This window comes from Actinia tenebrosa, unplaced genomic scaffold (genome assembly GCF_029948245.1).
Source record: "Actinia tenebrosa isolate PJP-AT-01 unplaced genomic scaffold, QUT_ActTen_1.0 PGA_scaffold3__52_contigs__length_22856419, whole genome shotgun sequence".
NCBI classification, from domain to species: domain Eukaryota; kingdom Metazoa; phylum Cnidaria; class Anthozoa; order Actiniaria; family Actiniidae; genus Actinia; species Actinia tenebrosa.
Window position 1 is genome coordinate 7862554 of NW_028292580.1, and position 14333 is coordinate 7876886.

The 14333-nt window shown below is 42.3% G+C and overlaps 2 protein-coding genes across 3 annotated transcripts; one reads left to right on the plus strand and one right to left on the minus strand.

Annotated features, from left to right (window-relative positions):
* Positions 1–2966: 2966 nt before the first annotated feature.
* Positions 2967–7402, plus strand: LOC148908398 (uncharacterized). Of its 2 annotated transcripts, XM_089035621.1 has the most exons (6): positions 2967–4008; positions 4348–4420; positions 4649–4696; positions 5091–5132; positions 5542–6443; positions 6751–7402. In XM_089035621.1, the coding sequence occupies exons 1-6, from the start codon at positions 3325–3327 to the stop codon at positions 6907–6909; spliced, it is 1908 nt and encodes a 635-aa protein (XP_088891747.1). In that variant the 5' UTR covers positions 2967–3324; the 3' UTR covers positions 6910–7402. The 2 variants fall into 2 exon arrangements, with proteins under 2 accessions (XP_088891747.1, XP_088891746.1); XM_089035620.1 differs by having other exon boundaries at positions 4348–4696.
* Positions 6905–9550, minus strand: LOC148908399 (uncharacterized). The gene has a single exon (XM_089035622.1). The coding sequence runs from the start codon at positions 9214–9216 to the stop codon at positions 7714–7716; it is 1503 nt and encodes a 500-aa protein (XP_088891748.1). The 5' UTR covers positions 9217–9550; the 3' UTR covers positions 6905–7713.
* Positions 9551–14333: the final 4783 nt, after the last annotated feature.

Sequence of the window (14333 nt, forward strand, 5' to 3'; positions counted from 1 at the left end):
AGGAAAAGTTATCGCCTGGATGGATGATAGAAAGCCGTTAGCAGCATCCACACCGGCACCCAAACAAGACTATACTCTGGAAATGCTGGAGACATTTACGACCACCAACCAGCGACTTGTCTCAGGTCTCACGAAGCAAAGCCTACCGAAGTGTCGCCCCGATGTGTTCGATGGCGAAGTTACTCTCTTCCACCCCTGGAAGAGGGCCTTCAAGGCCATGATGGATGACGCTGACGTCACCCCAGCTCAAGAAATGAACTACTTGCGAAGCTTCACAAAAGGGGATGTGCAGACGCTAGTAGACAATTACCGCAAAAGACATCACACCGACCAAGCCGCAGTACTCAGCGAGCTCTGGAAAGAATTAGAGCGGAGATTTGGAAACACGGCAGCCATAACGAACTCGCTTCTCCAGCGCCTCAAGGAAAAGGCCTCCTTCACTGAAAAAGACTTCGAAAGCCTACAAACGTTTGCCGACCTCTGCATGGACATTTCTAGCCAACTGGACTACCTACCTGGTCTGTTGTGCTTAAGTTACCCTAACGTCATGCGACCTATCGTCGAAAAACTGCCTAGTTTCCTACGATCGAGATGGGAGAAAGATATCGTTGATTATGCGGATAGACACGACGGTAGTTACCCCGGCTTCAAAGAGTTCGCTTCAATGGTCCGTCGGCAAGCCGAGAAAAAGAACCACCCCAATGTTAAAGCCAGTGGAGTGCAGAGTTATGATAACGCCGAAAGACCCGGAAGAAGAGTCAACAGAGACCAACCCAACGTGAAACGCGTTTTAAAGACAACTAAGCAAACAGAGCAGAGTTACTGCAAGTTCCACAACCGTTCAGGCCACACCTTAGTTGACTGCAAGGCCTTCAACGAGAAGACTCTTGAGGAGAAGAACGCTTGGATACTCAAGCAAAAACTGTGTTTTCGCTGTTTTGAATCCGGTCACATTTCTAAAAACTGCAAAGAAAGCATCGTTTGCGCAAAGTGCGACAGCAAACTGCATCCAACTACGCTCCACAAAGACAAAGAGAAGGACGTCAAGACAGCCTGCACTTCGGTGTGCCAGGTGGGAGGGATGTCGTGCGCAAAGATTGTCCTCGTCGACGTCTTCTCTTCAAATGATCCTGAAAACTGTCAACGCGTCTACGCAATCATAGATGATCAAAGCAACGCTTCCATGATCTCGCCTCAACTCGCAGACAAGCTTAAGGTCAAAGGTCCTGCTGAAAAGTACTTTCTCTCAACCTGCAGTGGAGAAAAGATGGAGAAGCACGGACGGAGAGCGAGCGGTATTTCTATAAGATCCCATAGCAGGACATTTAAGCTTCCTACTCTCGTCGAATGCCATCAAATCCCACAAGACAAAAGCGAAATCCCAACTCCGGAAATTGCTAAGCGCTTCGAGCACCTGAAAAGCATCGCCTCGGAAATACCTCCACTTGATCAGCATGCAAAGGTCCACTTGCTCATTGTAAGAGATGCACCAGAGCTTCTTAAAGTTAGAGAGTCAAGGAACGGTCCCAAGGGAGCTCCGTGGGCCCAGAAACTACATCTCGGATGGACCATCTCCGGACAGGTGTGCGTGGATCAAATCGGAAGACCCGTTCATCTATCGACCAAACGCACGGCTCTGAATATGGCGTCTAACGAACCCGTTCAAATTCAGGCCATTCACTGCCCCAACATGTTCAAAGTAAAAGAAACCCTCACCCAAGAAAAGAAAATAAAGGAGGACATTTTCTACACAAGCCCTCTTGACAACGAAGTGGACATGTCAATAGAAGACAGAAGATTCATGTCAATAATGGAGACGGCAGCACGCAAAGACCAACTAGGAAATTGGGAGCTTCCCCTCCCATTCCGCAGCAGCAATGTATGTTTGCCCAACAACCGGGAACAAGCCAAAAACCGCCTCGCTGGGCTTCTAAAGTCACTCAGACGAAAGCCCAAGATGCAGAGCGACTACCTTGGTTTCATGGGCAAGATACTGGCAAAAGGTCACGCAGTTGAGCTTCCTGCCTCACGGGCCGAGTGTCGCGACGACGACGGTCACGTGTGGTACCTTCCACACTTCGGGGTGTATCACCCCAAAAAGCCCGATAAAATCCGGGTAGTCTTCGACTCCTCGGCGGAATTCCAAGGCGTGTCGCTAAACAAACAGCTGCTAACGGGCCCCGACCTTGCCAACGGTCTGTATGGAGTACTTCTTCGGTTCCGCGAGCACGCCACTGCTGCCATGTGCGACATCGAGCAGATGTTCCACTCCTTCAAAGTGGAACCAAAGCACAGAGACTTCCTGAGTAGTATAGGGAATGGGGGTTCCAGCGCAATCTCAACACGGGGTAAGACCCGCATCAAAAATCCACCTACGGACGACCCCCACTCCAAGTGTGGTTGAGGGCAGATGGAGTGCGAAGATTGTAAAGAGTTTGCTTATGATTTCTGTGTAAAGTGCTTGAAACCCAAGTTTGTACCTACTAAGCCAAATAAGTATATTTGTTGTGGTAAGAAAATGCGAATAGAAGACGACACGTCAGCACAGTGTTACGAGTGTGGTAAGAATATTCGTAATGCCGTACCAAATGCTACCAGAGAGCAGTATTACGCCAATGGAGGTCGTAAGAAAACGCCATATAAGAGAATAAAATACTTCAGGGACTGGATGAGTCATATCCAAGGTTTACATCCGGTATATTTAAGCGACGAAGTAAAGAAGAAAATCATAGACCATTTAGAAGAGCCAACCCCACAAAGTCTACGGAAAACGCTGAAAAAATTAAAACTAGGGAAATATTACAAAGCTATTCCTTATCTTTTGTCTGAAATTACCGGTAAGTCTATTCCCGAGGTTTCTGATATGGCAAGAGCCGAGTGGATGTTTTGTCGGCTGGATAAGGATATTCCTTATTACCCTGACGTAATTTACGAAATATTTTACAAAATAGACCCCAATATGGCAAGCCGTTACTGCCAAAAGGGATCGAGATTTTTTTAAGGGGGGTTGAAATTTTTTTCTTTGTCCAGATTAACTTTTTAGCGATCGAAATATATATATACACTGTTCAATTTTTTTATTCCAGCCTCAGTTGCTGCTAGCGAGTTTTTCTGCTTATTCTCGCTAGCGAGTTTTATCGAGGTGGAAATTCTCGCTAGCGAGTTTTATCGAGAAGATTTGCTACACAGGAAGCCCAATAATAAGTTCACTGATGACATTTCATGATTCATTTCGTTAAGCACATGGTTCTGTAATTCAAAAAAATCCTTCTTTGCTTTCTTCGCCTATTTCTTACGTGTTTTACCCTGCTGTTTTTGTTGGCTATGAATCCAACTGTGCGTAAATTGCTGGAAAATATTGCGAAACTAAGCGAGGAGCTACAAAAACCAACTTCGGGTTCACAAGCTGTTCAAGAACGGGAGGTTTCTCAAGCGTTCGGGAGGTCATCTTCACAATCTACTTCATCGCCATCATCGCAAACTAGCAATGCCGCGGCTTCGAGTTCTTTGGCTCAGGGATCCACTTTATTGGCGAGTTCCAGTCAAACCCAGAGATTTAGGCTTGGCTATAACTTTATGAGAAATAAAGGCGGTTCAAAATCAAGACAAAAACATAAAGTCCAAGCAAAGAAGGTGTTTTTGAAAGATGTTGTGTTACTTGGGGGGCCAAAAGATAGTGTAGTACCACGGCAAGGCACCAAAGTTCTCTTGATGGAAAACAAACACATAGTTTCAAGTGTGGAGTTTGACAAGAACTGGGATCATTCGACTGTTGTGGATAAGGTTAAAGGCTTGTTTCCCGACAAGCTTGGTGAATTTGATGAGGTAGAGTTATTGATGCCTGTTCATCACAAGCTTATGGTGCCTCAACTTTCTCCTGGTCAAACTTTAAGTGCCCAGCTAATTCAAAAAGTTTTTAAAGACAAGCCCATCTATGTAAGACCTCCGAAGGAATTACTGGAGATTTACGAAGAACCCCCAAGTAAGAAGAAGTACGAGGAAATTGAGGTAAAGTTAAGCTTAATTTAAAGCCATGAAAAGTCATAGAAAAAGGAATTTGTATTTCTGCTTTATTCTTGAGTTCAACATGGCCATCGATGTGAAAAAGCATCTTTATATTAGTAATGGAGAAAAATTCAGCGTTCTAACGCAAATAAAAAGGAGTGGATTTAGCAAAAGCCATGCACAAATATTTTTAGCTGAAAATATTGGTGTATAATACCTAACTTTCTTGATAGGGGGAGGGGTGGGCTCACATAAACTCTGCCCTTGCCAAAATGATTTTTTTCACTTCCCTCTGCACTTAATTACAATTATCTAATGTTTTTTGCCATTTTTGATTACCAGATTCACAGTAGTGGCGATGAAAAAAATGATGATAAAAAAAGTGATGATGAATTTAAGTACTCTGCATTTCAAGGTGTCCTTAATAATTACTGTATTCCATTAGCCATTGTTACTCCTCATAATTGCAATGCATACAAATTTCCCTCTGCAGCTCATGTAGAAAACGAAAATATTTATTATACTTCAACCTTAGCGGTTGCAATCAGTGTGTTTTTAATAAACCTACCTATCTATATATCCATCCATCTATCTATCTATCAATTTATCAAAACCAATTGCAAAGTAATGTTTCTTTCTTCAGATCAAGCTGAATCAGCAAGGCCTATAAGTGAATCTATTGCAGCAAGTGGTACTGTAATTATTTCAAATTTTACTCAAATATCATTCCAGAACCCTTTGAAATAAGTTTAAGTGCAATCCGTTATTTACTTCAGTTGAGATATCCTTGACCAATATTAGGGTTAGTTTATATTTTCCTCAGAACAATCTGGATTGGCTGTTGAGGAATTAAGAAATGTAACTGGTAATGTAACCATTCATGTTAATCCATTTAAATTCATAATGTTAACGCCAGGAATGGTTTCTAATCAGGTTAGACCCTTAGCTAAATAAGTATGAAATGTAATGATCAGTGCTTGCATTGAGAATTTTTGTTAATATTTCACAATTAAAACTTGGGGTTACTTTGTGTTTAAAATAACTTAGCCCAGTACAAGAAATTTACTTTTTGTTCCTTTTCCCAGATCAAGCTACACTGCATAATGATGAAACCGCTGATAAAAATGGTACTGTATGCACTCATTGCAGAAGTATAAAATTTTTAGTCTATTTAACTAACTGGAGCCAGTCGTACAAAGGCTGAATAAAGTTATCCACCAGATAACTTTATCCAAATGTATAGTATTTGTATAGATTTCATCCACTGGAAAAGGATTTTCAAAGAACGAGCAAAGAGCTATAGGTACTACTAAGTTTGGCAGATTTTGGTCCAAGTCCATTAAGTTTCCAGAATAATTTGTCCTTCTTAACAAAATAAAAACCTAACTGCAGCCTTTTCATATGAAGAAAAGATTTTAGTCAAAACGAGAGAGTATATCTATTTACAATCAAAGTTCTTTCATTCCAGGCAAAAAAAAAACTCATGTACTATATAATATTTTTTTTTAAATGACAAGAATGTTTTTTATTCCTCAGATCAAAGTGAACTGCCCAGCAACCAACACACAAATCACTACCATCATGACTCAGAGACCCCTACCCCATTACCTACTGATGTCAGTTTCTATGATGCAATAATAGAGGAAATCAATAAAAAGGAACTCACTGATCCTGTAGAAATCTTAAGACTTCTACAAACACATCTTGTTAAGGGAAGAGATCTAGATGTTGTTGATGTAAGCAATAGCTCAGAAGGTGCCACAAATTACATTTGTGTAGACCGTGAGAACATTCTGAAGACAACCTTTTCAGAACTAGAATCCATTGAGAATTTTTTGCTAACATTTGAAGTAGACTTCATGGGAGAGTTGGCCAAAGATTTTGGTGGGCCCAGAAAAGAGTGGATCCGTCTTGTAAATGCTGCAATGAAAGACAAGTACTTTGACAAGGGTCTGAGAGAGTACCTTTCTGATGAATATTACTATGTAGGGATTATGCTGGGAGTGGCACTCCTGCAAAATGGCCAATTGCCAACTATTATTCCTGAAGACATGATTAACCAGCTGATATACCCAAGCATCAACAAGTGCATTGTCAACCTACAAAAAGAGCTTAACAAGTTTGGATTGGTTAGAATTTTCCAAAGAAAGCCTGTGTTACTTTATCTCCTCAAACCAAGGAGTGAAACGTTGAATGCAAAAATGTTGATTAAGTTGCTATCTCCAGTTTTTGCCCCAGACGGTTCTACTGCACATTCCAAAGAAAAGGAGGTCTATGCAATTTTTGTGAAGTACATCAGGCAAGTTGCAAGTGGTAGACGGGCACCAGTGATGTTGACTTCCATATTGGCCTTCGTCACTGGAGCAGAAGAGGAGCCAGTTCTTGGTTTTGCCAAGCATCCAAGTATCACATTTGCCCATGGATGGACAAACGACCTGGTAATCTGGCCTTTGTTATTTGCTTCTATTATTTGGAGTTCTTAAACACTATTCATACTTTGAAGTGATGAATGGTGCTTGATGACAATTAAGGTGTCCAAAAATTGGAAAAAGAAAGAAATGGGTTGTATTTTTGATGCGTTGATCCCAATAATTCAGCCAAATAATGTTTCCTAAAAATCTTAGCATATGTTGGGGGGATAGGGCAATTTGGTTAGCATAAGGAAATGCATGTCTACTTGAAATCTTTGGGATGATGATGATAAGACAGTGATATCTAATACCATACATTTTTATTATACTTCAGGCATCAGAAAAGTCTGTCTGTTATATACCAACAGCTCACACCTGTACCAACAACTTAGTCCTTCCCAGAGGACCACTTCTCAAAGTTTTACCTTCTGAAGAGAAGCTGTTTGAACTGTATGATCTAGCCTTTGCCAACAACCATTTTGGTGTCATGTGATTATAAAGATATTTATTCATACAAGAGACTTTTTGCTATTCATGCCATAGTTAATACTTTGCTTTTAAGCATTTATCATTATATATTAATGTTGTGTTCAAGTTAATGGAAATATTCCCATGCCTTGGCTAAGTGGCTAAATTGCTTAATGCACTGAGTGTCAATACCTATTAATAGGCTAGAATTGTTTCCCTAATTACATTGTTTTGTTTACATTGAATTTTCGGATCAAGCAGTTCACTTTATTGATTATTACTGTATGTCTAGAAACAAAAACTGTTTTTAAACAGTTCAAAACAACAAGCATTACATTTATAATATCATATAACACTTTGGGGTTTCAGATTAAATTTTATCATTTTGTTGCTGACATATGTTTTGCTGTTTCACCATGTAGCACTAGATTTAAAAAGATTATTTGTTAAGGAAAAGATAGTTGGCAGTACTTAATAATAGTAAGTAATCATTTTGTGGGAATAAATTTTTATATCTATTTAGAGTATCAATCCTTATTTTACAAGCATCAGAAGGCACATGGTTATGAACACAGCCTAAACAAAGAATCATATTCTTTAGGGAATGACACATGGCCTGAATCTTGAAAAACAGTGTAACGCAATGAATAGGGTTTATCCAGATATTCACTTAAGGTTGGACGTGCGTGTGGAGGGAGGAGGAAGGGGAATAAGATCGATAATCATGGTGTTGATAACGTGAATCAAGAATATTATGCTTTGAAGAATTCCAAACCTTGACAAATCATTATTTCTACTAGCCTTCATACTTGTTTTGCACAACGGCATTCTATTCTAAGGTATCAATGAAAGAACGTGTAGCACAAAAATGATTAATTCCAGAGTCACCATCATCAGTTAATGGATTTACAGTTCTTTCTAATTGTGCCATTTCAATCTCTCCAAGACTAAAGAGACACTCAGGGACAGCAACGTTGTTGACATCAGAAATGTCAAGAGGCATTACAGTGTCATAATCAATTCCATAGCTGTCAATATCAAAGTCCAGCACACTGTCACTAGGGTTTGCTATCATTCCAGAATTCCAGAGAGCAAGTGGTGAACAGTGACTTGCTGTTCGCATGCCATGATAATTCCACTGTTCATTAAATTCGTAAAGTGACCTTGAAATACGGGGGAGATAAACATAGTGTAGAGCAAAGATGTCGATTTCATCATTGGAGTTGAGTATTCTGTGTTGTTCCATGTGTCTGAAAATGGCCATATAGTAATGGTTGACAACACGATTGACCTCCCTCCATAGCCTTTCAATCCTTGTATTGTGCACACTCCTGCCAGTAATAAAACTGCCTCTCCCTGTACCGCGACATGCAACCATGAACCTTGCTACATCCCAGTTCTCCACACCACAGTCACCTCTAACTCGACTAGGAATACCATAATTGTCTACACCTTGTTGAAAAAAATGGAGTGCAGTTTCAGCTAAGTTGTTATTTGCACATTTCAGGAAGATGATTGTTCTACTGTAGCCATCTACACAGCCATGAATTACAAAACGCCAACTGATCAATTTATGATTAGTGTCAATGTGCCATAAACAGTTGGGTGCTGGGACATTGTAAACACGACGTTGTACTGAATTGTTCCTCCTGAACGCCCTACCAACAGGATCAAGGTGGTACAATCGCTCTCTAATCTTCCAACGTTGAACGTACACTCCCCTACTCTTTAGACTTCCACGGATATAGCTTTCTCCTGCTCCTGGAGTGAGTGATGCTACTTCTTTAAGGACCTCATCCAACTCTGAGTTTGTAATCTGTGAGAACGTCCGGTTTAAATTAAATTGCTGTACTCGTCGGTACAGTGTTCGTTCACTAATATTCAAGCAACAAGCTATTTGGGACCATGTCATCCCGGTTTCTCTCAGACTCTCCAGCTGTTGCTTTGTTACTACAAATTTTGGGCGCCCCATGGTCTCCTCGGTGGGAAGCTGGTAGGTTGATTCATGGCTTTCCTCTTCTTTCTCGGCTGAGGATAGCCATTTATGGTAAGAAAAGTCATATAGCTCTTTTACCAGCCGGAGATTTTCACTGTCGGTAGTATTGCTATCTTGGTTGTCGTTATTGTTCTTAAACTCCAAATCATAAATAATTCCTGCCAGGATGCCTAAATAGTATTCCAATTCCCTACGGCGATATTCAAGTAGTAGCAGGTCAGTACAACCTTCCAGTTGCTGCAAAACTTTATCAATACCAACGAAAAACTCCTTTAGTTCTTCTTTGTGCGAGAGCGCCGCCATCTTTGATATATCACTCTGACCCAAGCCCTCCATACGCGCCAGTATCAATGTGGTTAAATGTAATTTAGGCTAAGTTAGACTCGAGGTCAATGACATCTCGCAGTAGCGTTGTCCGGACGCATACCGCTATCTCCGCTGTCAACGCATTTATTACCTCACGCGATCGTTGATCGACTCAGCTAGCAAGTTGTTTATAGCATGTCGCAATCTATTCTAGTCGATCTCTGTGGCCTGTATGAGATATGGATCATAGCTATCATTACGAAATTCGATAAGACGCTACACACGTGATCACGCTAGCTTAATGCCAACCACGCGAACCTTTATTCGCCATCGCTATCTATCGCTAGCACTTGCTATACGACGCTATTACACTATTACGCTACAACACGAGTTTAATTTCCCGCCCGCCATCCCTACCACTGGTACAGGTAAGTAGAGGTAAGTATTCCATTGACTGATCGCGGTCAATGTGACAGGTGTTCGGTGGGTGGTGACAGGGTGACCATGGTTACCGCTAACTTGTGCCTGGCTCCGCCCATCCCACCGAATATGCACCTAACGCCAAGCTCATCATTAACGATGAGTTTAACGTGTCATTGAAGCATGAAGAAAACTCGCTAGCGAGAATTTCCACCTCGATAAAACTCGCTAGCGAGAATTCGGTTCAAAAACTCGCTAGCGAGAATTTCCACCTCGATAAAACTCGCTAGCGAGAATAAGCAGAAAAACTCGCTAGCAGCAACTGAGGCTGGAATAAAAAAATTGAACAGTGTATATATATATTTCGATCGCTAAAAAGTTAATCTGGACAAAGAAAAAAATTTCAACCCCCCTTAAAAAAATCTCGATCCCTTTTGGCAGTAACGGCTTGCCATACCCCAACCACCCCCTATTGGGATGGATTCCCAGGCGATGATTTTACACAAGTTTTTTCACATTTGTGTAATATTTTGTGAAAACGATGCAGGCTGCGTAATATTTTGTGTAATATTTTGTGAAACTAATTTGCATATGAACCAGACAGCCGGCGTTCGATATGTAAACGAAATCCTGTCACGCTCTTTTCGAAGCAGATGTTTACTGAGCAAGCTTTCTTTGAAGCTCTTCTTTCGCTTCTTGATAGATCTTTTTGCGAGATTCCTCGGAAAGATCTTTTACGACTGTTTTTTTATTCCTTATGTCCGTCTTTAATTTCTCGTATTTGTCTTCTTCGGCCAGAATAAGCGAGAATTCTACGTCGTCTATCTTTCTGTCACGCAAAGCCTTTGAGACAAGATCGGTAATTGTATTTACTTTAGCCCTTGACATAGCTATTGTCGTGTCATGCTTGGATATTTTGCTTGACAACTGTTTCATAATGCCCGTAGCAACAGCCGAAATGATACCACAAGCTGCCCCAACGCCGGCCAAAGGAACTCCAACAATTATTCCCGGTCCAGTAAGCGAAGTAGCAACGCCGGAGCCCGTTAACACAACAGATATGGATCCTGAAGTTATCGCAATCTTATGTAGCGTACTCCGGGCTCTGACGTACTTTTTTCGGACTTTTTCGTAGTGTTTTGTCTGCCCTTCCAAGTAAGCCAGTATCAAGTTTGCTTTATTCAAACGAAAGTTTTCAGCGTTTAGTTCGTTAGGTGTAGTATAGGGAACATCTGGGTACAACTTAGGTGCTGATGGTATAACATCCATTATATATACTAATGTACGACGCTTTTGGGAATGATATACAGGAGCAGCCACATCACGACAACCGGGATTACTGGAATTGGAGAGCATTTAGGAAGATGTTTCCGCATGCAGACCCTAGTAAGTTCGAAAGAAGGCCCGATGGGATTTACTATAACGGCTCCAGGATGTACAGCAACGAGGATTTGAAACCTACGCTGGTCGATCAGATAGACAATCAACTGAAGAATTCTGGTTATATCGAACATAAGCCCGTGCATGTCGAACCTAAACCTAGTTGGTCAAAGGAATTATTGCTTGGTACCGGTACTTATCCGATACCCGCGGTTTCATTTGATGAACATCCAAGTTTGGATTTGACATTGAACATGCGGATCTCTAACAACCATTCCTTTCCGTTAAAGGTGCGAGATATCTTCAAAAACGTGCCCATTAATCATACCACCGCAAAAGAAGCCCACGAATGGTTAAGTGGTCCTAACATGCGTTATTGGCCGCAGCAGCTGAACTTTGCGGTTTGGTGTGCCACTAGCGGCTGTGGGGTAAGCGCAAACTTGATGAAGAATTCGATATTTATGTTTCACTTTCACTTCACGGTTAGAAGAATACTGCATGAGATGGGTGTTATTGCGCTGCCGGGAGATGCCACGTTTTATCCAAGAGATAATAAATACGACGTTCCTGCTTACGACCGACTTTGTAAGGAGTTTGGTGTTGTAGGGAAGGATTTTAGGTGTACCGTGGGTGCTAACAATGGTTTGGGGCACATTTGGGCTTATTGGGGGATTGGTGGACATGTGCTAAGTGATAAAGAAGTTCATGCGTTGAATCTACGATGGAACACTGGGTATCACAAAGAAACTCACGACAGTAGCACCTTCTTTGAACCAAATGCTAAGACCACTAAGGAAGTTAGAGACGGACCTCTGTTCAAAGACGAGGGTGGTAAGTATGCAGGGGCCAATCCGCTGATTATCAAAATGGTCAACGACGAGCAAACGAAGCAATACTTTAATTTCATACCCCCAGAAGGTAAAGGACTAACTAGAGCCGGCCTTGCTCGTTTGAACCGCAGCATAGAAGCTTACGTGTATTCCATTTTGGGAGCTCAGGTAAACACCCGATCAAGTATAATTGGGAATACGGGCGCCGCAGAAGAGACGCGAGCCGAAGCCTTGATCTTATTCGAAAGTTCGATCTTGGAGGGCGACATTAGCAAGGGCGTACAGCGTTACCAACTAGCTATACAAAATTCTAAGGCGAGGTTGGACTATGCAGTAGCCCCGGGTTGTTGGTTAATGCCTAGTAATTTATCTATAAATACTGGTTCTGTAGTAGGATACAACAACAAACTTCAACGAGCTACTAAGGATATGAAGTTTGGGGTGAACGACGTGAACTCTGACACTCTTAGGAACATTCCCCATTTCGTGGAGAAGTCAAAAAAGTCACACGAAACGAAGCTACCCGTAGTTAAGAAACCATCAAAGAAGGTCCTGCCTGCGATACCTGAGGAATATGACCATAACTTACTAAAAGCCGGCTTAGCAGCTGCAAGCATTGGTCTGAGCTATTATATATGGCGATGAACAACCCCTACGTAGCTGGAGTAGATTGTGTCTATACGACTTACACAGGCGAGAAAAAATACACCCAGGCGTCTTGGGTTGATGTCACGGGCATGTCCGTGAATTTGAATTACTCAGGAAAGAAATTGATCCTTTGTAGTATTTGCATTGGTACGAGCAGCCATGCCAACGTCGGCTTTAGGTTCCTGGATGAGAATGGCGTACTGCAGCCTATGAGAAATAAGACAAACAACAGGGAGCCTACGCATTTCTCCGTAGAGCCCACCACAACCAGCGCCGAGAATCTTTCCGTTTGGACTTTCCACATGGTCGCCGATTGCCATGGGAAGGTAAAGCTGCAGATAAGAGTAGACGATACGGGGAAGGTTACGGTAAATAGCATAGAAAATCAAAGGGATACTATTTATAATCATAAGACCATTAGCACTCTTACGGTGATTAGTCTTTAGATATATGAACCCACACGCGAAGGAAGATTGGTTCCTTCATTACCTGGAGGAGAAGGACTACTTAGAACAGCAATGGTATGACACCGGGCTGTGGGTGAAGGTTGGGGGCCTGGGATTAATCATGTGTACTATTAGTATTTCGACGGCGTATTCGTGTAAGGCCGGGTTTAGGATTGTCGATGAGAATGACCATCCATTACTACCCTACAGAAAAAAAGATAATAATAGGAACCCAGTTCATTTCTCGTCGGAACCCCCACCACCGACTGTAGAAGACTTAACACCAGTAAGTTTTCACATGATAGTCAATTGCCAATATGCGAAGTTACAAGTTCTCCCCAACCGCGTTGCCTACCTTCGGATAAATGCCGCCACAGTAAAGGCGAACCCCCCGACTGATGCTGCCTGGAATCATAAGACCATTAGCACTATGACCGCCATACCGCTAGTTCCGCATTATCAAGGCGGTGCGAATACTATCTTTACTTATCCCCAGTCGAGGACGCCTCGTGCGCCTGACGACAATAAGCCACCAGTAACGTACCCAGATAAGATCATCCCCGAATCTTCTTCAGGAATACCACGCCGATAGCGACGACTAATATCCAAATGTTATTCCCCACAAACTTTAGCAGTTCTCCGCTGGCCCTAAGTGCCAAGGAAACAACCGAACCCAGCAGCCCAGGAAGACCGGCTGCCATCTTTTTTCCCAAGTCCGTCAGCCCATTGCCTAATTTCTTTACGCCCGCGCCTGTAGCCTTAAGTGTGGGTAGGATAACTCCTACTACGCTTGAAATAGCAACCGCAAATGCCAGTGGAATACCATACTTCACCAGAGCTCTTTTTACCTTTTCCTTGGTGGTAAGCCCCAGTTCCTTTTCCAGGTTTTCCTTTTGCGCCCGTAATTCCGCAAGGCGCACCTCTAGATCTTCTGTTTCCCTTTGGGCAGCCTCCCTTTCTTCCTCGGTACGAGTTTGGTCCTCGATTACTTCTTGCTGCCGCTCTATTTGCCCCTCCAGGTCTTCGATAGCCTGATCTCTTTGCCGGATTTGCTCCTCTTTAGTGTTGATTTCGGCAACCAACTGCCGCCGTTCCTCCAAAGAGCCGGATATGGTGATATGCAAGTTTTTAGCTTCCTCTTTTGTCAGGTCTAACTCCTGTAAGGTGAGGTCGAAAGCCCTTTGGGCTTGGTCTCTATCGCGTAGGGCATTGTCTCTTTGTCCTCTAATTTCTATTATTCTTTGGGTTTTGTCATCAACTTCTCTCTTTTGAGCATCGAGAAGTAGTCGGTTTTGCCTCATGTAATCTGCCTCCCTTTCTTCCAACGTTTCTTGCAGTTCCTCGACGCGTTTTTCTAACGCAACCTTTTCATTCAAGGCTGCCAACCTTTCTAACGCGCTTCGGGTAGCTAGTTGAAAGCCTT